The sequence below is a fragment of the Ixodes scapularis genome, unplaced genomic scaffold (genome assembly GCF_016920785.2).
Source record: "Ixodes scapularis isolate PalLabHiFi unplaced genomic scaffold, ASM1692078v2 PGA_scaffold0__279_contigs__length_252992795, whole genome shotgun sequence".
Lineage (NCBI taxonomy): Eukaryota > Metazoa > Arthropoda > Arachnida > Ixodida > Ixodidae > Ixodes > Ixodes scapularis.
In genome coordinates, this window is record NW_024609835.1 from 118,256,465 (window position 1) to 118,280,286 (window position 23,822).

The 23,822-nt window shown below is 44.7% G+C and overlaps 1 protein-coding gene across 1 annotated transcript; it reads left to right on the forward strand.

Annotated features, from left to right (window-relative positions):
- The first annotated feature begins 2,894 nt into the window (after nucleotides 1–2,894).
- On the forward strand, nucleotides 2,895–15,601 carry LOC8037052 (protein canopy homolog 2). The gene is made up of 5 exons (XM_029968778.3): nucleotides 2,895–3,121; nucleotides 3,197–3,312; nucleotides 6,426–6,620; nucleotides 11,134–11,242; nucleotides 15,214–15,601. Exons 1-5 carry the CDS (start codon nucleotides 3,025–3,027, stop codon nucleotides 15,249–15,251), a joined length of 555 nt encoding a protein of 184 aa, XP_029824638.2. The 5' UTR covers nucleotides 2,895–3,024; the 3' UTR covers nucleotides 15,252–15,601.
- Nucleotides 15,602–23,822: the final 8,221 nt, after the last annotated feature.

Genomic DNA, 23,822 nt, shown 5'->3' on the forward strand with positions numbered 1-23,822 from the left:
ACAAAGATTGTTACAACTGAACCAAGTGGCAACAAAAAGAGACAAAGATAAAAATACAAAGGTACAAGGCATAAATTGAATGCAGAATGCATTTGGCACAATTCGGCCCCCAAACATAAAAGATGGCACTCAATAAAAACATGTACATCAGAAACAAGACTTTTGTGAACATGTACAGTCGGGAGCAAAAGTTTGCGGGGCACGGGAGCGCGTGCCGAAATGCATTGCCGCGCCGTGCAACGGCGCTCCGCCGCATTACTAAGCCGTGCTTTGCGCATGCGCGCCATTCGTGCTGGGAGACAGGTCTCTTTCGCTCGTTTCTGTCCGACTCACTCCTGATAACCGGAGTCGGCGTCAGGGGCGCAAGTTGCTGTTTCGTTGGCTGTCATGTTTCGCGTCCTCTTCAGCTGCCTCAGCAGCCGCGCTGGGTGACGGAGCGCCTGGTTAACCCCCCCCCCCCCCCCCCCCCCCCCCTCTTCCCCCTACGCGACCTCCATGACAAAGCGCGGTGGCTGAGGCGGCAGAAGCAGACGCACAGCATGACAACCAGCGAAGAGCTAACTCGCGCCCCTGGCGCCGACTCCTCTTATCAGGAGCGCGTCGAAAAGAAACGAGCGTTTGCGAGCACGAAAGCCGCGCATGCGCAAAGCGCATCTCCTTAATGCGGCGGCGCGCCGTCGGACGGCGCGGCGATGCATTTCGGCACGCGCTCCGGTGCCCCGCAAACTTTTGCTCCCGACTGTACATCAGAAACAAGACTCTTGCAGAATCTGTGCTCTCATTATCATCAGAAACTTTTACTTGGTTTATAGCAAGAAAGGCAAACTTTCAACACCATCATAATGTAGGATGCAAGCTCAATAAATTGCCATTCTTTTAACTGTCTATAATCTGCTCTCCAGATCACATATGATGCTGCCAAAACTACTAAAATTGCTTGGCCTAGCACTTCAGTAGCACATGCTCTTGTGAAAATAAAGCCAAGAGCGTGCGCCAGTGGCTTCAACAGCATGGTACACTATAGAGGTTGAGAAGGGCAGGAAGATTTAGTTGTCCTGCCCCCAGTGCAAGTTTTCTAACTTTGATAATGCCTCGGCGTCTTGGAAGCCTCGAGTGTGCCCGCACAGCCGAAGCATGGTGGAGGGCAATGAGCATGTGCTGGAAGTCAGACATTCGAATGGGATGCCTAACCGTTTTCGTCCTCCCTGTAACTGTAGTATGAGAATTTTATGATTCAGTTTTGTAGCGTTACAAGAGAAGGCAGGGACCTTGATGCCTCGTTTTGCCAATGGGTGTCATCCTGTGAACATTTGGAGCTGTGCTACGCTCGTTTTTCTGCCCACAATTGCGAGAACTATGGCGATTTCAGCATGGACCGCAAACCAGAGCAAGAGTGAACATTCAATATGTATCAAACTCGGAAAATCTGAAACAAATACCTTTGAAATGATTTGGCAGGTTTATGTCAAAAAAGCAGTGAAGCATGCGAGTTGTTTTGAGTGGCACTCACACTTCAAGAATGGCAAAACATCACTGGAAGATGAAGAGAAGTGCAGAATAAGTTCGAAGGTCTTTGTATCAGATTTGCTGAGTTCGACACAGAATTTATGTTTGCTGTCGCTCAGGCCTGCGGTCCATGCTGAAATTGCAGTCGTTCTTGCGCATGTGGTCGGAAAACCTCGTTTAGCACAGCTTCATATGTTCCCAGAATGACGCTCTTTGGCGTAACGAAACAAAACAATAGCTGCACACTTATCACCGTGCTGCCTTCTCTTTTCGTGCTAAAAAAAACCAGTACCAGAATTTTCGGATCGCACCTCGTATGAATACAAGCAAAAATTTCGGTTCAACACGATAAATCATTTCTAACACTAATATTTTGAATTCATTGCCTCCAGAAAGTAACCGAGTACTAGAAAGTTAAAAACGATGTTCATATCAATATATTTTTCTAAAAAATATTTAAATTAAATTTCACTAAATTACATCAAATTTTTTTTTTCTTGCGCGCGCGGCAGGAACGTTTAGTAATCGTTTTTATAGCTCAGCTCCTGCCTTTGACATTTGCCAGTCGCCGCGCCAAGATCGACGTCCGCACACCGTGAGACATTCACTCGTCAAGGTCGCTTCATTCGACAAGGTCGAGCTGCAACCCAGAAATTGGAGGGCACGGCAGGCCGAAAATACAAGCTAGCTAAATTCAAACACCAGGCATTCCTTGTAGTAGCACAACATGTAAATGCCGGTTCCTTTTTTCGACGCCAAAGACCGGAGCGGCACGACCCATTCATTCATTCATCCTCAGTCGTCCGCTGGCAGTGTGAAATCACGGTGCACCGCCTCGTGCGTTATCAAAACCTAGGCCAAGTGAACGCGACGATTCCATCATTTCGAGAGGAGATTCTGACTAAACGAAATGCTTCACTTACCGTGCAGAGAAGGTGGAATGGCAGAAGTAGCAGGCTACCAGCAGGGCAACCGACCTTGTGATACGTCAACTGGCGCCGGGATCTTACACAATCGAGAGGAAATCCTTTGATGTGGAAATCCTTGCGCCACTTTCACTTGCGTCTTTTTGCTAGCAGGTTAAAAACTACGAGGTGACGTCATAATCACTTTTTTGTACCAGTTTGAAGTTTTATTTGTAAAAAATGATGAAAACCGTGCCGACCGTGCACTCGTAAATTTTTCCTTTAAATTTATTTAAAATTGTTAATGACTAATTGAATCACAGTTGTAAATAAAACTTGCAAAAGGGAGGAAACCGTTTCTAATTAAAGAGTTTTAAAACACAAAGAGACACAAATGTCATGAACTTGATACACTTTTTTACGAAGGAACACGTCGTTACTTTTACTTGATTCCGGTTCCGGTTGTTTTGTTGGTTTTGTGCTGCGTCGGGCGTCGTCGGCGGCGTTCCTGTCGGCTCGTGCAGAGGAGACGAAACGCAAGCGTAGCACCGCGGCGGTTGCAAGTACACGTGTACGAACAATTGCTCTGTCCGGTGCGCGTTTTACCCTCACGATGCGTAGCAGCAGCATTTTATTTATTCAGGTTACATTGCTAATTTTGAGCACCACATCTCTATGTGACCCAACAATGAAAGATATCAAATGCGAAGGTGAGTATCGCTTTAAGTTCTCTCCACGAAAACTTTGACCGGCTAAGTGGCACGTTCTCCCTGCCAATTTTCCAGTTTGCAGAGCCCTTGTAAAGGAATCCGTGGATCTAATCGCGAAAGCCGATCCGAAAAAGAAGATCCCCGTGGGAAGTTTCCGACTACGAGCTGACGGCACGCAGGAACAGAAAACGGTAAAACCACCCAACCGAACCGTCGTCAGATGCAATTTTAATAAATATCGTCGCGTGTCCAAGTAGCAGCGGGCCTACTGTGGAAGCCCGGGGACACTGCAAAGTCTAATCTAAACTTTTTTTTTTTTTTTTTTGCTTTAAGATGAGGCGCACTCTTGTGCGCGGATGAGATGCCTCTGAAAAGAGTCCACCTAGCCTGTACCACATCTTGCACTTCAAGGTGTCCCCAGTGTCTTTCTATGAATAAGCCAATGAACTATGTGCCCTTAAACTTTTCACAAGTGTGTTTTTGGGTGATGCATTAGTCATATTCAAAATTCGTAAATGTAAATTTCTAAAAAAAAAAAAAAAAAAAAAAAAAAAAAGTTATTAAAATATGCACAGAGAGAAAAACGTAAAGAAACTGTCCGGCTGACTCTGCTACTCACTACTAATTTTAATCCTGTGCTTTCGAATTATCAATTCATGTCAGGATTTTGATTTTCTGTCCCCGAAATGAATCGGCATAGAAAGAAACAAGAGAACACAGATAAAGTAACTGCTTCAGTAGGTGGAAGATTTATCTGACGAGCTAAAAGCAGTAGGGTTCTTTTTTTGCCAAAACATGAGTTCACTGCTCATGGTGGTGTTTCAAGCATATGTTTTTAAAGCTCGATGGAGGCATTCATAGAAAAATATTCGCCACTCTTCTGAACTCCAAAGGGGCTTTGAACTTCGTATATGGAGTCATATTAAGCCGGGGTCACACTGCTTATACATCACACAAAAGACAGTCTCCATATATAGATTTGAACGCAAGATCCGTGCCTTGAATGCCGCATGGCAATGAGTTCAAGGAGGAACTTGGCACACGGCATTCAAACCACAGATATTGCAGTGACTCGTGTTTGCAGACTGTCTTTTGTCATATGTATGAGCAGTGTGACCCCAGCCTTGGTGTTGGTGCATTGTGGTACAGTTATGAACACAGCTTGGTGAAAGTCGATATATTTTTTTGGAAGTGGGTCACATTTATACAAGCCCACTCTCAGTGAGAACACCCACCAGCTATTGCAGTTTAACTATTACAAGGCCCTGTGTATGAACATACATATTGGTTATCAAGAATACTGATTTTATCAGTTTGGTGTTTTCTGTCCACCATAAAAATTTGTCTTGAATCCTTTAACTCGCAAATAGCCCTGAAATTTTGCTGTCAGATTCGGCGGTGTTTCTTACCGATTTTGTTTTCATAAAGTCACAAACAATAAACAAACAAGAGCTCTGCATTGGGTACACAACATTTGGGATATGAGGTATTAAGTTCAGAAATATTGGTACTTGTTTGTCTGCTGCTGATTTCATTAATGAAAACAGGAGTGAAGGGTTTGAGTATAACATCAAACATTTCAATCAGCTTGGACTGGGGTGCAATCATTGTACCCCAGTCCAAGCCGAGCACAGACAGGCTGCTTGTATTTAATTCATGAGCCACATTTCATCATCCTCCCCCAGGAAGCTGTATACCTAGTAGTCATGGGATGCCATGATCATACTCTGAAACCACTGTCTCTAGTCTTTAAATTAGAAATTTGAGGTTAAGCTTCTGGCTCATCAGCATCATGTGTTTTCATGCTTATGTTTTGGTTTGCTTGTGTATAGCTTGAATCCTGTATCCCTTCATGGCTCTTTAAAATTCTCCATGAGTCCGTTTCACTTACATTCTGTTCTGCTTTTGTGTCTGTGCTCACCTCCTTTGTTTGGCATATTGAATAGCTGAAGGTCTCTAAGAACTTTAAGAAGCTCGGTCGGTAACTGATATGTCGGTCGGTAACTGATGCTACGCACAATCAATATAAAAGATTATACAGAGCATAAAGGCTCTCGTCAAAAGCCCAGATGCTGCGTTGTCTTGATCAAACGTTCCTTTCATTAGATATGACTGTAGCATCATATGTGGCTCTTTGTGCATTACCTAATGTAACAAATATGTGTCCGAGGGGGGTTTCCAAGTTGCGTAGTTGAGGCTCTTGTTTGCATTTTGCATTTTCCCTTTCGAGCATCCTATGGTGATCCCCAAAAGTTGGCTTTGTGACTGGGGCAAGTCTGTGTGGTGCTTGTTTTTCCGTGGATTGCTTGTGGAAGTCTGTGAAAAAAGTTTATAAGGTTTGCTTCATTCCAAAAATAAACTATGTGTCGCAGAGCGCTCAATCTCTACCTACATGTAGCGCCAGCAGTCTGTAGAAAACGTTGAAGTTTTACAGCTTGACGTTATCCAATTAAAAAGTTATAAGCGATTTTCTCAAAGTTTAACGAGGAAGTAGCTGCTGACAAAGCCCACATTTATATGGGGATGGATGGCGTTGGCTACTGGGAATGGGCCATATTTTGTCAATAAATATTTATGAAAGTCGTTTATAATTTTTTAATCAGACAAGGACAAGGGCAAAGTTCAGCATCCAATACTTTTCATGTGTTTATTTTTGTGTTTTATCTGTGATACTAAACTTTGAACTGTTATTATTCCTTTCAATCAATCTTTCATTCTCCAAAAGTGAATGGCTACCATTAAGCATCTATCTACCGTGTTTTTGTACTGTAGTCCATCGGCTATACGTGTTTAAAAGTTTAAATTTTATGTGGTGTTCACTATGTGCAGGTGTAGACTGTACAAGCTTGTGTTTCTTGTGTTTTTCTAGATTGTTCATTATGATGAGACATGACATATTTTGCAAATGACAAAATATGCCAATATGCAAAATATGACAAAATATCATTGATGTATGTCACAAGCTTCTCTGTGAGCCAATAAAGCGAACATTTGTGAAAATGTGCTTTGTATGTGAAGTTTTTACATGCGGACTAGGCACCACGTTCAGATTATGCAACGCATGCAGACTAGCTAAGGAGGAACTTTTTATTTTATTACAAAATTTGTCTTTGTTAACTGTAGTCCTAAAATTTTGGTATATTTCTCCCTGTTGATCAGCATCCTAAATCATTCCATACACTTCAGAATGTCTCCCACTCGTAACCATCAAGACTCCAGAAAGAGAACTTGAAATGTTGGACATAATAAACTAGCAAAAACTAAATTGCTCTTTTTTTTTTTTTTTTTCTTTTTTTCTTTTTAGGTACTCTATGCGGGCTCAGAAACACACATGCATGACCTCTTGGAACAGGTGTGTTCCTCCCTGGACAACTATGCTCAGGCTACTCACAAGGAAAATGGCGAACTGATCCTTGTCAACCTGAACAAGGACATTGGAAAACTGAGCACTTACCAGGTTCTGGCCAACCCTGACGAAAACGGAAAGCTCCGGAAGCTTGTGAGTTATCTCGAGAAAATATATGAGCATTGCTACAGTGTCGACATACAAAACAATGGCACCTCTCTCACAAATTTTATGCAGCTGAGGTCGTGTGTGCGTGTATCGGTGCCTTTAACTGCAGCGCCTCCTTGTGTTCCTGACCCGTAATACTAGAAAAATATTACAATCCCTATCATTTGAGGTGCTCAACCCAATAGACCAGTGGTTCTCGAATGGGGGTCCGCAAAGGCATCAGGGGTCCGCGAAGCCCGACAATGAAGGTTACCTTTTTTCAGATTGAGAAGAAATGTTTCAATTTTTGTGTAGGTTTTCTCATGTGTATGTCAGTGAGAGAAGTCTACTTCACTTAAGCCTTAGATATATCCATTTATTGAATCATTATTGTAATTCAGCTATACCTTTCCCTACCCCTTTTCACGAGCAGGGTCCTCCATCATCTTCGTTGATCCACAAGGGCTCAGCGAAGCATAGATGGTTGAGAACCACTGCGATAGAATAAAATGAGTCATTGACATACATTCAAATCATATCAAATCATTCAAACCAAAACATTAAAACTCGGCACTTTCATCAAGGGCTGCAGACGCGATGCGGCGGATACGGTTCTTGGTCTTAATATTGTGGATAAGGTAAAAACTCTTGGTCCTGTCTGTAAACTCTTCGGGTGACCGCAAGTTGCCAAAGATAAGGAAATTGCAAGGCTGAATAGTGATAAATGGAAGGCATATGGGGTTTTGATCTGCTCTGCACTGGTGTCAGTAATGGCCGCCATTATAAAAAGAGTGAAATCATCTTTTGCAAGCTCGATAGGTGCTAAAAGCAAGGGTTTGTGGACGTAAGCAGCCATCTGCTCGAAGCTGCGGTGCTGAGTGGTTCACTTGCTGCATTATAACACGCCAGAAATCTGGCAGCACATAAACCGGATGATGAGACATCTTTTTTTTGACGAGCACCCACTTCTCACGATTTAGTGCCTGGGTTATCACTTCTTTCATTTGACACATAACCTTTGAAGCCAACAACCAGGACCCAAGTGCCTGCTACACCCCCTCTACCTCTACCTCTTCCCAGTTTTCCACAAGCAGGCGTCAGCTGACTGCTTCGTGTCCTAACAATGGAGCAGGAGTTTAAATTGGCCACCACTTCAAAATTTGGTCTCACCCAGAACGGCAGGAAAGAGAGAGACAGCTGATATCCATTGACAGCCTGTAGATCTGTACCTCACAAACTAACATCATGACATGCTGCCCAATGGTGCCATGTGTTCGAGCTATCATTAGATATCAACTCTCAACATGTTCCATGGCTCTAAAGCACATATCTTGTTGCTTTTATACTCAGGGACTACCTTTCTTAACATTTTCAAAGAAAGAAGGAGAATGCACACACAGCTTTAATCAGCATTGCCAAGAAGATTATAAGTAACTGCATTAACTGACCATTAACTGCATTGCGAAGAAGAGTATTATAAGTAAAACGACTTCTTAAGCTAGGTAATAGCCGTGTCCGTTTGTAGCTTGTACTATGTACACAATCTGGATTCTGCAAGCATGAGCACAGAACCCTGGTGTATCAGCAACCTGCAAGTTTGCTACAAGTTGAATGTCTCAAATTATTTTTACTTGTATACCTACTTTCCTGCTGATCGCCCCTTATTGCTTTGTATTCTCTTCTATGCTGCATGGGCAAGCAGTCATAAATCTTCTTTGTTATTTTTCTATAACTAGGTTGTGGGTTTTTGGTGTTTATTTATTTACTTATTTTCAAATTTCTGTGGTTTTTTTTTTTTGGCGGAGGGATTTTTTTTTTACATTTAATGTTTTTTTGTGTGAATTGGTTATAATTTAACCAGTTCGCAAAAAAAAAGCAAAAAAAAAAATACCCCAAATCTGTTTTAAAAAATACCCCTCGCCCAAAAAAAAATGAGATAAAAGAAAAAGTAAAGGTTGAAAACATTAAATTTCTTCTATACACCTACTCATGTTTACAAACAAACCGGAGTGCCCCTAGCGGACGCCACCGGCGCCGCGCATGCGCGATGGATGGTGGGCAAGAAGCCCGCCGTCGCCCATAAACAAACTATTGAATTGCGTTGTTGTCGGCGTCGGTGGGAGTCCCCGTGCTCTTTTTCACGTTGGAATTGTTGATTCTATGTCCTCCTAACAATGTCTGACTACTTGAACGGCTTCAGCAAAACTAACGAGGAAAAACTTTGCGTGAATAATGTGATGTGCGGCGATTCATTTCACGTGGACGCCGCAGAATAGGCGCTAAAGCCTGACTCCCACGACGAGATTCTGCTCGCTGTTTTCAGACGCGACGTTGATTGGACTGCAAAAGCGTGGACCGTAGCTGAGATGGTAGACGTCGATACTGAAAACCGCAAGTAGAATCGGGCATTGCAAGTCGGTGATGGCCTCTGGTAACAATAATGATCAACATCTTCTTGTATCTGTATACACTTAGCCTACTTCCCCAACCAACCTTCAAAAGTGTTTTGAGGCCTGCACTTAGTTCTTATCGCAATTACCGAGTCAACGTTTGGTTTACGGGCCGCTGTCATTTGAACGAGCTAACGACAAAAAGCAGCCAATTTTGAAAGAGCAGACGACAGTTCGAACGCATGCGTAATGGGGTACGGGCAAGAAGCACCGTCGTCCCGCGTCAACAAACCACTCGAACGTCACGTTGTCGGCGTCTGTGTGAGTCTGCATACACTTTTTCGCGTTGGAATTGTCGATTCTACGTCCTCATCGCAATGTCTTACCACTTTAATCGCCTAAGCGAAATTACCAAGGCTCGTTACGCCGCTAAACTTTCTGTAAATAATTTGACGTGCGGCGATTCATTCGCCTGAACGCCGCAGAATAGACGCCAAAACCATGATGAGATTCTTCTAGCTATTTTCGGTAGCGACGTTGCTCGTGTTGCAAAAGTGTAGAAGATAGCGGCGATGATCGACGTCGATACTAAAATCAGAAGCGGGAACAGACCAAGCGTAACAAGCCGGTGATGGCCACCGGTACCTATGATCAACATCTTGTATCTACTGTTTGCACCGAGCCTACTTAAGTCTTTTGAGGCCTGCAATTACTCCTTATTGCAATCACCAGGTCAAAGTTTGGTCTGTGGGCTGCTTTTGTTTGAACGAGCAGACGACGAAGAGCAGACATTTGAAAGAGCAGACGAAAGTTCGAACGATCAGGCGGCCGTGTTAATTTGAAGACACACTAAACCCGTGGGTGGTTCGGACAACTTGGCGATTTTCTCTCGTTTATGTTGGAACAAAGCAAATACATCTGGCGACCACAAAGTGTTGCCCGTACACGCAATCGTAGTTCGACAGCGTCTGGTTTGCCCTTTTCACGGCTACTATCCACGTTCTCGGACGAACGGAGGGGGCAAAAACACATAAAAACTGATCTTGAAACCTTTCTAGACTCTCTTGGTACAACCCCCGTCGCAGCATTTTGACGAGCAGGCAGGTTTTTGTCTCGTTTCTTCCAAAGGAACGCGGGAATGCATGTCTGGCACGGCGACTTCTGCCCACCGCCCCAGACCGGAAGTGCGTGCGGCGCGCCACCAGCGCGGCGTGACGTAGGAGAGTTGAGTTCGTGTATAACACAGTTCTGATTAGATGTGGACTTATTTTTGAACTTAGTCTTGAAGTATAACTGAAACTGTCCGTCTATAACTAGGTTTTGGGTTTTCTGTGTTTATTTATTTTACAATTACAGCGTTTTCTTTTTCTTTTTTTTTTTCAAGGAAGGTTTTTTTTTTTCTTTTCAGATTCAGTATTTCTTGTGTGAATTGGTTATAACTTAACCAGTTTGAAAAAATAAAAAAAAAAAACAATCTGTAAGAAAAAATATCCCCCCCCCCCCAAAAAAAAAGAAGAAAAAAGTGAATTTTAAAAAAAAGAAGTGAACATCAAAAACATTGATTTTCATCTATAACACATTTGTAATTAGATGTGGACTTATTTTTGAACTTAGTTTTAAAGGATAACTGCAACCAAATTTTACAGTTTGTTGCTTCCTCTGTGCAAAGGAGTGTGCTACGAGCATCTCACTCTTAACCATATATCTGCTCATGCAATTGGCACATTGCTTATATCCTAGGCCTGGGCATCTATTTTTTCGTGAAGCACACAGAGATTCAATAGTGGCAGTCTGCGAAATGAACTAAGCAAATGATGGTGCCTAGGGAAAGTTGTTCCCTAATCTGGTCTGCACTGATTTCGGGGTATGAAAATGTCATTGCTCACTGTCCAGTATCCGTTTTGGTCAAGTATGTTGTTTCTGGCTCGTAAGTTGTTCGCAGGTTGCTATGATTATCTATTTTTGTGCTCCCTGGGATAGTCAAAGCAAGGGCCTTGTTCACAATGAGTGCAATTGCTATTCACGTAAATATGGTAATATTTTGTAATAAGCTACAAAGGCAGTTATTGAGTATTGTGTTTTTGGGGGTGGAACCATTGCTGAGTGCACACCTCAACATTATTTTGCAGTGTGAAGACATGCTTGGAGAGTTCGAAGATGAATACATCCGGGTTTTCTCAAAGCAAAAAGTCAGAGTTGAACCTCAAGCATTCAAGTTGTTCTGCGAAGGCAATGAAGGTAACCCTCTTAATACTTTTCTATCATGGCTCTGTAATATTAGAAACTAACAATCATGAGCAATATTTGGAAATTATCTAAATTGAGTCCACTTTAGGGTGTTAAATAGCTGATGTTAATATCATATACCTATGCTGCAGAAACCACAAAAAAAAAGTGTTAGCAGTTTATAAAGTTGCTGCCAAATGAGCCATAGAATCGGGGAGAAACTTAATTAAATGCTTGGCAGTACAGTGCACTCTGCTTGTAGTCACCATGATGGGTTCTGGACAAAGTGTGACCGTAACTGGAGTGGGACTACAGTCAGAGTGCCGCTGAATACAATGCATTTCATAGTGCCCACCTCCCTCCATGAACTTCACAATCACATTCACACTGCCCAAAGCAACATGTTCCATATCCCCAAGGAGTATGTCCTGTCGTTTGGTAGTCATTGCTTTAAAGGACATTGACACCCCTCAAAATATTTTTTTTTAATCTTTTGCCAAGCGGTTTATTATGGTGTTAGAAGACCACCCGATCAATGTTTTGCTACAACATCACATATATCTTTAATAAAGTAAAAAAACTCAAAGGCTCGAAACCGAAACTGAACTGGGGAGGAAGAAGAAATATAGAGGAGGAGAGTGTTGGTAAAAGTCACGTTGCTGTGCAACTTTTTTAATGCATTAGCTGTCCCATGGAGCAAACCGACGTCATCAGCTTTAAAACCACGCCAAATGTTGGCCAAACGACAGCTAAAATGCCCTTTCCCAAGTGAAGGCGATTCCTGATGGATTATGCTCTCATTGGCGGGCCTGCGTATCAAGGAACGAGGCTCCCATTGGCTCTTGCACGGCACACTTCCAAAAAAAGCCACCAGAGAAGCCCTCTCTATGGCGGCGCAGCGCACGCAGCGGCCTGGCAGCAGCGCCCGCTTGGGCTAACTCCGGGGAGGGCGCACGGCCAAGCTCAGCACAGCGCGGCCGTTTGACAAGAGCGCGCGCTCGGCCTTCGGCCGGGGAATTATGGCCGTCCACGCCACGCACCGCAGACGAACTAAGGGAGTGGAAGAATGACATTCATGCTTTTACATTCACAACTCATGAGAAGTGCTTAGGTGTCCTTGGACTTTTTTTTTTAATCAACTTATTTGCAGCTTCTTAGAAGACACAAAAAATAGGTATCATATTTCCTTTCTATTTTAAATATTGAATGAGTGCCTTCGATGACCCCCGACTTCAATTTTACTTGGCCGTTTTGTCTTAACCAGGGGTTCTCAAACTGGGTTCCGGGGAACACAGGTGTTCCACGAGCTGGTCTCAATTGCAACCCCCCCCCCCCCTCCCCTCCCCCGCCGCAGGCTGCGCGACAGGACCATGCGAAGCGCCTTCATCTCACTTTGTACTGACAACGCGATTGATATGGTGGGGATATATGGGAAGCAACACAAGCGAAATGACCTACAATTGTGCATCTGTCGCTTCTCGGTCGGCAAATATAATGGGGGGGGGGGGGGGGGGGGGGTTCCGCAGCAGTTTTTGAGGCTTTCTGGGGTTCCGTGAGACCAAAAAATTTGAGAACCCCTGGTCTAAACCATAGAAAATGGCACATGACCTCGGAGAAAAGAGCGAGCGTGATTCAAACCAACCAATTCTCGATCAACGGTTTCCAGACGGAAAGAAAAAAAATTTTGAGCTGAAAATTCTGTTCTGTGTAGTTGAGCTCTCATATGTTATGTACAAATAAAAACCTTGGTGAGCATAGATACCCTGCCAGTGCCCCCTTAAAGGGGCCCTGCAAGGACTTCTTTTCTGGTTTTTAATTTTCACCGAACCTAAGCGCACTGAACGTAGTAACTTAATAAAACTCTTCTTTTCTCGAATTTCGCTTTATTTTAAAAGCTATAGGCTAATTAAAATTACAAAAACAAGCAAAAAATAACCTCCTTCACGAGTTCCTTGGTTGCTTGAGTGGCCGTGAGCTAGAGGAGGGGTAGTGAGCTCAGCGAGCGCTTACGGCTGCCGCACTCTGTGTCGACGGCGCGAGAGGGCGCCACTAAAGCACGTTTTGGATAGGCTGTATGCAGCGGGCAGCCAGAGCGGCTCTCATGGCATTTGCTGCGCGATTAAACACTAATTCAGCATGACACTTCATTGAGCACAAACGACAACAAACACGGGGTAAAGATCAGTTCAGAATGGAAGCCACTTCGCGCTTCCATACCACAAAACGGCCAAACCGCAAGACGAAGCTGCTCGCCGAAGGCGTTCCGAACGCTCGGAGCTAGTTGGATCCTCCAGTCCATACGGCCGCAGCGCCGCCGCATGCATTCGGGACCTTTCCGTGTTGGCACCTGATCCTACTACTCCTTTCTAGTATGCACCGCCTTTTCCACCGCTTGGCGGCGGGTATGTCGACAGGTCATTTCTTGTTTCCGTACTTTATAAACTGCATTTGATTCTTTTCTGATCTAAAATACTGAAGAAAAACTACTTTTATAAATAGTTGAAACAGTTCACGCCACTTATATTTTGTATTTCGACTAAAAAGAAGCTTTTAGCGGCTCTGACCTGTAGTAACCCCAGGACCAAAGACGTCGCATATCGCGCGCTTTCGGTACCGCGGGTCACCCCCGTCGGTGGAGGAGGTTTCTTCGTCGTCCGGTTAAAATATGATGCACTCATATTTAGTTACTCTTTCCGTGCCCGCTGGCTTGCCCGAACCCCAAGAGACGTGGAAACCGCAAAAAAGGCAGACGCTTAATTATGATTGCAGGGCCTCTTTAAAGGGACACTGACAGGGTATTTATGCTCGCCAAGGCTTTTATTTGTAGATGATATATAAGAGCCCAACTACACAGAAAACAATTTGCGGCTCGAAATTTGTTTTCTTTTTGCCTGAAAGCCGCCGATCGAGAACTGGCCGGTTTGAGTCACGCTCACTCTCTTCTTCGTAATCACGGGCTGTTTTCTAAGGTTCAGACACAACCACCAAGTGTAATCAAAGTTGTTGGTCATTGAGGGCACACACACAATACTAAGAATGGAAAAGAAATGTGATACCCATTTTTTGTGGCTTCTAAAAAGCTGCAAATATGTTGATTCGAGAGAAAGAAGCTGCACAGCCACGTGACTTCCGCCAACTCTCTCCTCTATATTTCTTCTTCCTCCCCAGTCCGGTTTCGGTTTCGAGCAGTTGTGTTTTTTTACTTTATTAAGAATATATGTGACGCTGTAGCAAAATATTGACTGGGTGGTCTTCCGACGCCATAATCACCTGGCAAAAAATTTAAAAAAAATTATTGGGGGATGTTAGTGTCTCGTTAACAGTGACAAGCTTTTAAATTTTGCATGTTGATCAGTACCCAAAACGAGTTGCCTCTATAGGTTATGAAGTATGCACCTTTTAAAACAGGAATAAATAAGAGCTAGATTTTTTAATGTTCATTTGAGTGCGGTAGTTCTAGGTTGTGTCATTGGTTTGGGCAGTCTTTGAGAGGCCGAAGATTAGTAGCGCTATTGGCATCTAATACCTTTAAAAAAATCTCAATTTAAAAGCCGACCAACAAGCAGAGAGGAGGAAACTCTCCCTCGATTCCTCCGTTCCATTTGAGAAAGAGGAAGACCCTCCTCCCCCTCCACCGGGAGTACTTCAGAGATCCGCTCCTGTGTGGAGAGGAGGGGAAAAGTGGGCGAGTGGGAATGGAGAGAAGGAAACTGGGAACCGTTTTTTTCCCCATAGATGATGATTCTGTAGGTCAGACTTTAAAGAAGATATTGTCTGTATAATAGAGCAATATTTGAAATTTCCCTCAACATAAACTCTAGCACTATGAATCCTTCCGTGGTTTGTTTCTTCCCCTCTTCCTACTAGTAATTAAAATTTTTTGATTCCGGCATAGTTGCACGTATGTGGCAGCAAATAATCCAGCTTTTCTGATCAGTCTTGTGAATTTTCCATTTCTGATTTTATTATGTCTACATTTTCAGATATCTGTGAATCAAGAGCTACAAAACAAGAATTGTAGTCATGTTCCAAATAGGGATACATTTTGCACAGTTGGACATTTGTTACTTTATCGTTTTGTTGCATTTTCCTGGGCATTTTCCACATTTACAAAAGCATGCTACTCCATTTTTATTTATATCTTGCATACAATGATCTTGGCTGGCCCCATGTGATATTTTCATCAATGAAACGAGTTACGGTCGAACTGTGACACTAAAGAATGTTCTTCACCTTGTCGCCTTTTTTGGGAGGAATTGCAATGGCTCTAGACGCACATTATCTTAGTGGAAATGTAGCTTGATTTTTTAAACAAATATGCAGGTGTGTGAATGGGTATACTTTAGAATAAAGGAAACGTTTGCTTATGAATCCTGACTTTTCTTTTGTGGACGGAAGACACTGCAATGGTATGCAAACCAGGAGAGTCCTCACAACCTTGACTGATAATGTGCCAGATGCTTTTCAGTCGTACGTGTAGTGCTGTTAGTTACCGGCAGGTAACTAACAGCATTACCTAACCTAACAATACTAACCTGTTTTTTACACACTATCATAGAGGGCACCACCTTACTGTTACGTTTTGTATATAAGCCGTGAATAAAGCCTGCTGCAGGTCTTTGCCTGTCCGGCCCAGATGATATTGTTTGGTCCCAGTCTCTACACGGTGTCAGGAGTGGTTTGCCAGGCTGCCTTCTGCGGCAGCGGCAAAGTTTGGAAACCATGCTACAGGCAAGCCAGCAGGAGCCGGGGTGGGACCCGTAACAGTGGGTGTACCAAGCCTACGCCCGCCGCCACAGTTTGACTTGGGTAACCCTGGAGAGTGGCAACAGTGGCGGCAGCAATTCGAAGACTACTGCTAGTCTACTACACATCGGGCCACTATGCCGCCACTGACAAAGTTTGACTGCGGACATTGCTGTATTGCATGGGACGCAAGGCATGCGACATTCTGAGCCCGCTGCAAGTGGAAGAGGCGGACCTCGGCGAATTCAACCACGTTGCCGAGAAGTTTGATGGTTACTTCATCCATCCCGCCAACAAACTGTACAAGAGTGCATGCTTTCATTGGCACGTCCAGCAAGCCAGTGAGTCGGCCGACTTTTTGCACAGTTCTGGGAGAATTTGTAAAAAAAATGCAACTATCCTTTTTCGCGCGAAGTGGAGGAGCGTTTGATACGGGACCGCTTCTTGATCCGCCTTCAAAACGTCAAGTTGTCAGACAAGCTTTGTCGCAATCCAAAGCTGACACTCAAAAAACAGCGAATGCCACAAGAAGGGCCTTTTCGCAGCGGTATGTTGCTCCGGCGCAAAGTTCGAGAAGCACAGCAAGAGGCTCACGTCGATTGAATTAGGTGCTGTCGGTTTGAACTGCAGTACTCAAGCGAAGTTCGTCGAAATGAAAATCAACGGGATTCCACTGAGTTTCAAGGTCGACAGCGGGGCCGAAGTCAAAGTCACCCCCAGCACATTTTATGGGTATCCGGCGCGGCTCAAGCCGCCGGACGGACAGCGCTAACTGATCCAGTGGACCAGCCCTTGGACGTTTTCACGGCGTTCGTCGCCACTCAAATCGAAGAACAAGGTGATCAAGCGGAAGATGTACGTGTTCCGGTCCCAGGTCGTTCTGTTCCTGCAATTTCCAGGTATCCAGGCGCTCGGCATGGTCAAGTTCGTCGAGCCGGTGGCTGCCGTTCAGCGAGGAAGGAACGATACTTCGATGATGGGTGGTTCTAAGTGTTGGGTGAGCTCAAGGAGGAGTACATCATCTGCCTTCAACCCGATGCGATCCCTTTCTCGCTTCATGTTTCTAGAAGAGTTCCTATCCCCTTGCGCGACATTGTGAAGACGGAGTTGGACCAAATGGAAGCCCAGGGTGCGATCCAGCGGGTGTCAGATCCTACGCCATGGTGCACGGGAATGGTTGTCATGCCTAAGTCGTCGGGTGCCTACCGCATCTGCATCAACCTCACAAGGCTGAATAAGGTGGTGCTTTGAGAGCATCATATTCTTCCTACGGTGTGCCAGCTCTTGGGACTTCTTGGTGAAGCTCGAGTTTTTTCGAAGCTGGACGCTACATCCAGTTTCCATCAAGTGAAGTTTTCTGAAGTCTGTCAGGAACTGATGACAGTTATAACCCCGTTCGGGCGCTACTGTTTCCACTTGTTGCCCTTCGGGATTACATCGGTGCCAGAGTTTTTCCAGCGCCAAATGAGTTACATCCTCAAGGGTCAAGACGGCTTCGTCAACATGATAGACAATGTCCTCGTCTTCGGCCGGGATAGTGCTGAACACGAACGCCGACTGGTGGAAGTTTTCGATCGTCTGGCAAGGGCAGGGCTGACCTTGAACAAAACCAAATGCAGGTTTGGCATCACAAGCGTCGGTTTCCTTGGCGTGATCGTGAGCAAAGATGGATTGCACCAGATCTGGAGAAGGTGGCAACCGTGCAGTGTATGGAACTGCCAATTGACAACGGCGGGGTTCACAGGATCTTTGGCATGGTCAACCATGTGGGGAGATTTCTGCCACATCTGTCCAACGTTACAAGCACCAATTCTTTAGCAACCGAACAAGCGGAGTGTTTGGATTTGGGGTCGAACTTGGCAAACGGCATTCCAAAGACTGAAGGACATGATTTCTTCCGATGTCTCCATGGAAAACTACCACCCACAGTACCCCACCATCATATCTGCAGATTCCAGCTCGTTTGGACTCGGGGCAGTTTTGCTGCAGGACCAACCAACGGGCAAACGGCAAGTGGTGGCTTTCACATCCCGTGTACTCACGCCAACTGAGCAAAGGTATAGCCAAACCGAAAAAGAGGCCCTGGCAGTCGTTTGGGCTGTACAACGCTTCGTCAAGTACGTCAGAAGTCTATAATTCACCGTGGAGATAGACCACCAGCCTTTGAACTGGGACAAATGGGTGTGGTCGTTTCGCCTCCAAGGATCCAACGGCTGAGGATCAAGCTTATGAGGAACCAATACAGGATCTATGTTCCCTGGAAGCTGTTGGCTGCAGCCGACACACTGTCCAGGGCCTCATTGACATCAGCCGTAGGAGCGAGCTCCTTGGAGCTTTTCAGACAGAACGTCGTCCCATCCAGGAAGGTTCTCCGGTCAGCCCCAAAGATTCCTGTTGGAACCAAGCATCAGACGGCGAGTGCGTAACACTGGAGAAGTTCTGCAACCACAACTGGCCTCAGAGGAACAAGCTTTCCTGCCACTTCATGAAGTACTGGAACTTCCGTGGTGAGCCGAGTGTGCATTGGGCTGCTTCTCAAGGGTAGTCATGTAGTGATCCCAGCAGCACTGCAACCAGAAGTCTTGCAGTTGATCCATGAAGGACACCAGGGGGTGAACAGGTGCAAAGTGCTGGCCCAAAACTCAGTTTGGCTTTGTCGCATGTTGGAAAACAGATTCAGGCCATGGTGCAAACCTGCGAATGGTGTGCATCTACAGAAACGTAACAAGCTGAGCCGGTGCTGCCAATGCCTCCGGTGGATCTACCATGGAAACAGGTGGGAGATGATCTGTTCCATCGGGATGGGCAGGACTTCCTTCTGGTGGACTACCGCTCTTGTTAACCAAAAGTTGTAACACTGCGAAGTATGTCAAGCCAGGCTGCGATTTTAGCAATCAAGAACGCCGTGGCTCGCTTGTGTATACCGGAAGTACTAAGCAGTTACAACGGGCCACAGTTTTTCTCACATGAATTCGCAAGAGACTACAGTTTCGAGCATATCGCTAGTAGCTAGCCCCGGCTACCTCGGGGAGGTGGAGCGCGCTTTGAGAACCATTCAGTGCCTTTTTTGCAAGAGTGGCAATGTCTTTTTGGCACTGTTGTCACACCAGGACACGCCAAGTGTGTCAGGTTTCAGCCTGATGCAATTGCTGATGGGGCAACGTCTGCGTTCTTGGATTCGAAGGGCCAAAGAGAAGCTGCGTCCTGAGGTGTCACCCCTGAGTGCCCAAGAGAGGAACTGTGCGGAGAGGCGGCAGCAGGCGGCGGACTTCAGCAGTCACCATGGGTAGCAGGTGCTTCGGGACCTCTCGCCAGGAGAGGAAGTCTGGGTGATGGATGCTCAGTGCTCTGCTCAGGTGCTCAGCGGTGCGCAGCAGTCACATTCTTATGTTGTGGAAATTCAACGGGGCATGCTACAGCAAAATCAGCAACATCTTTTACCTTGCGATGCTCACGCTCCTGGGGCTCCAGTCCCGGGGAGCCTGTGGCTGGTCCTCCAGTTCTTGAGGAGCCTGTTGCTGGTCTTCCAGCCCCGCCTTCAGAGATGTCGACTGAACAGCAACAACAATGATTGGCAGCGACAAGTACAAGTTTATGGATGGCCCAAAGTTTGACATCAAACGACTTCCGGCAGCAGGAGCATCGCTGCACAAGATCAGGGTGATGAAAGAAGCGTTGGTTTGGAAGAAGCGTTGGTTCAGAAAGAAGCGTTGGTTTGGCTGCCTGTGAGACTGGACTTGTGATTGTTGTTAGTTCGGCTGAGAGGAGTGCATCCTTCTGGAAGGGGGGATAGAGTGTTGTTAGTTGCCGACAGGTGTTCCTCTTACCAATATTAGCCTTATTCTAATACACTATCATAGGAGGCGCTGCCGGCCGTGGGTTTTTGACCGTCCGGCCCAGCTGAGATTGTCTGGTCCCGGTCTCAATTTACAATTTTGTTGGTGTTTTCTGCTGCCACAGGGCAGCAGATGGTAGGGGGAAGTCTCGTGCATCTATGTACTTCCAGAACATGATGGAAGCGACCAATGCAACATGTATAAATGGATCCAAGTATACAACAAGATACCTTCTCAGTTCTCCTACAATAATGCAATCTGCTAGGACAATGGACATGAAGTTTCGTGTGCTCAGAACCCGATGGAGATGTAATTTTTATTTTCCAAGCTTCTGTGTAGATCACACTGATGGGCTCGTGTGTGCGATTGTACCTAGATCGTGGCTGCTTCCACGTCTGTGGGTAGTATGTGTGAATGCTGCTCCAAAGTGCTTACCCTGCCACATCTTGCTATATTCCGCCAAAATATGATGAATTTGCGCCAGCATTTCGCCAAAACGTAATTTCACTTTATTATTGAAATATAATAGCTCAGGCCCCGCTGTACAACCGCATCGTTACGCAGGCTGGTGCTAACATTCAGAACTTTCTTACCGCCTCAAATAACTTACTACTTTGTGTCAAGCACCGACAATACTCGGACGTCTCGCAATATTTCTTGTGTTTATGGTGTGTTCTGGCTGGTTAGTGCTTCGTTGAGCGCGCTTCTCGCCGCGCTTCGGGGCACTGCCGTGAAGCGAGAACTGCGCAGTAGGATCTAGGGTGACCACCTTCCTGCTGGCGACATGCGGGATATCCCGACCGAAAAGGGGGGGGGGGGGGGGGGGGGGGGGGGGGGGGGGGGCGGCGGCGGCGGCTATAAAAGGTGGACGGTATTTTAACGCCTCATTAAAGGTAATTCACCAACACGCACACCCCAAAATCTTGTGCTGTCCAAAAGCGTTTTATACACCTGCAAAGGGTTTTGCAACAATTAAGCTAAAATAATTTTCACTCAGTGATATATTCCTTGTTTAATTGTATTTGTAAATATTGTATTAAAGGTATCGAAGTTGCGAAGTTGAAAACATAAATATCGACTGCGAGACACCCCTATGAATGAAAACGAAATAAGAAACAGTACATTTTTTTTTCCGGCTCATTGTTTTCTGTCGATACTTATTCTTATACTAACATGCTCCTGCACAAAATTAGAACCTAATGGTGTAGCTTTTTCGCCCGTTGTGAGTTGTAGGCTTTTTTGCCTTATGTAACTGTCTTCACTAAAAAAAAAAAAAAAAAAAAAAGCATTCCAAAACAACTCTTGCGCGACACAGTATGATTTGCAAATAACTACAATAGTTTATTTTTCAACTTTTAGCGAGCAACTTTCACTTGCAATGTTGTGCCATCAAGGCCAGAGGCGCAACGGCGCAGGCGCGTCTGTCTTCTGCAAGAATAATGGTCACTTTCCGCAGTGCTTGTATATAAAAGGGCCGACCATCGAGATTCACACGTTTATCAGTGACCTCTGCGCTTCCCCGTGGCCCGTTGTTAGGAAGCGCCATAATTTGCGTAGTGGATGTTGCGACAGTGTAAAATGCGGGACATTTTGAAGATTTGGGTATTTCTTGCGGGACGCGGGACACGAGCGCTCATTGCGGGACAGTCCCGCGAGTCGCGGGACGGCTGGTCACCCTAGTGGGATCGCGATTTTGCGTATCTTGCTTCGCCTCAGTACAGTCGCGTGCTAAGGGAGATGCACTCCTCCAGAGCGGGATGTCTCACTTGCGTATAATAAAAAAGAAGAGACTTCAGTTAGTGTTGGCATAACCAACCCTTCCTTTTCAGTAAAAATTTCAGATTAAAACAGCAACTAATATATACAATTTCTTTCTTTTTGTCAAATAAAAGAAAAAAAGCCGTGAAAGCTACACTAATGCTATCTGCCAGTGAGTTATACGGCTAGGTGGGCATGTGATCAAAGGGGAACGCAACTAAAAGATGACTAATCAACAAAATTTTACTGATACTTGTTTAATTAGACACTTTAGGTCACATGGTTATATTAACGATATGGATGTCAATCAATGTTGAAGTCTAGCCCAGTTTTTTTTTTTTTTTTTTTTTTTTAGCAATATTGGATGGATCACGCAGTTGGTCATTGTCAAATAATTTTGTTCTGGAAATCTGCCAATACAATTGGCGGAAACTTTTCAATCTACCGGGGGGCGAGGGGTAATTGAAAACTTTCCGCCTATAGCATCTGAAAACTCCCCCTAGCTCTCTCTCTCTCTCTCTTTCTCGTTCTCATTCATTCATTCAATCTTTTTTGCTAGCCCGTTTTTATTTTACTGACGATCGGACGTGTCTCAGGTCGAAACATATCGATTGAAACTTCCGTTGTTTACATAATTTTTTTTTTTTTTTGTTCTCTTTCATTACTGCTTTATAAGACACCACTGCTTTATGAACGAGAACAACATGTCCATATATATATATATATATATATATATATATGGGCATGTTACCTTGGAGGCCGAAGGCGTAGAAGACCGATGCAGAATGACGGTAGAAAACAAACCAGGAGGATTTTATTCGACCTGAGGCAGGTCTTCGTCAGGTAGGTTTGTGCTAAAATTCAGGCTTCTGTGTTGACCTGAGGCAGGCATGGGGGGGGGGGGGGGGGGGGGGGGGGGGCAGGCAGGGGCAGGGGGGAGGCGACTCGCTGAGCGTCGTCCAGAACCCCTAAATCAGTCATTTTCAGAAAAGCTTTCAGCGCGTGAGAAGCGTAGTAGCGCACTAAAGTTACCACTCGTGGAGCAGGTACAAGGCTAGCGGTTGCGGTATGGCGCCCACGCAATTTTTCCGCCTCTTAACTAGCCCCAGCCTTGTACCTGCTCCACGAGTGGTAACATCAGCGCACTACTGCGCTTCTCACGCGCTCAAAGTCTTTCTAAAAATGACTGGTTTAGGGGTTTTGGATGACGCTCAGCAAGTTTCTAATTGGAACCATATGTCTATTTCCACTAATTAAAAAGTTAATTAACGAATTTTAATTAATTAGCCGACTTGTCCCAAACATTAGCCACCCACATAATGTCCGCCTGGAGGCATAACCCACATCCACCAACCGCATTAGTGTAGCTTTCACTTTTTTTTTTTTTTAAACAAATGTTTAAGAATAAAAAAAAAACACCCTGTATATATACGGCACGTAACGTTAGGATATATATATATATATATGGGTGGTTTCATCTCAAATCGTGCAGGCAAAAAGGGTCGAATTTTTAATTTCGGTGAAAAAAAAAATATGTTATGGCGCCGTTTCTAAAAACGCAGTCGCCACAAACCGCAAGTACGTCGGATTTTTTGTTCTCGATTTATGAATTTTTAAAGAGGCCGCGGCGAAAAGTAGTGTTTTTCACACCCGTCGTGGGTGATGTTTCGCTTGATCTCCCGCCGTGGATTTTCAGTCCACATTATATTAACTTTTTTCGAGCACTCTGTGGACTCATTTAAAAGGCTCCAATACCATTAAATAATTTTAGGCGTTCTGCTGTTTTTCTGTAAAAATGTCAAAAACTCCCCCTCGGTCAATTGTTGACCAACTTTGACAATTAATTACTGGTGATATACTTGGGTTACATTGATATTTTTATGTCCACGGAGAGCCCAAAACACGCTCTTTATATGTATTATAAAAGGACTCGGCTGTATGAAATATTCTTTGCGGTAGGTTTACGTTAATGTTATGCGAAAACCAAAAAGTGCCATTTTTGAAATTGATTTTCTCAAAAACCCATTTTTTATTTTTTTTATTTTTTGTTAAAATGTAGATGTGATAGTTTTATACACGAAAATCAAATCTAGAAAGTGTGTATTTTGTTTGTATGTTCTATATTTAGGCATCAGTATCGTACAAAAACATGTTTTTACGGCTCGAAATGTACTTGCGAATTGCGCGTCTTCACAAACTTGGAAATATTTTTGCCTTTTCCAACCTTCCTACATAACAATCAGATATAGTAG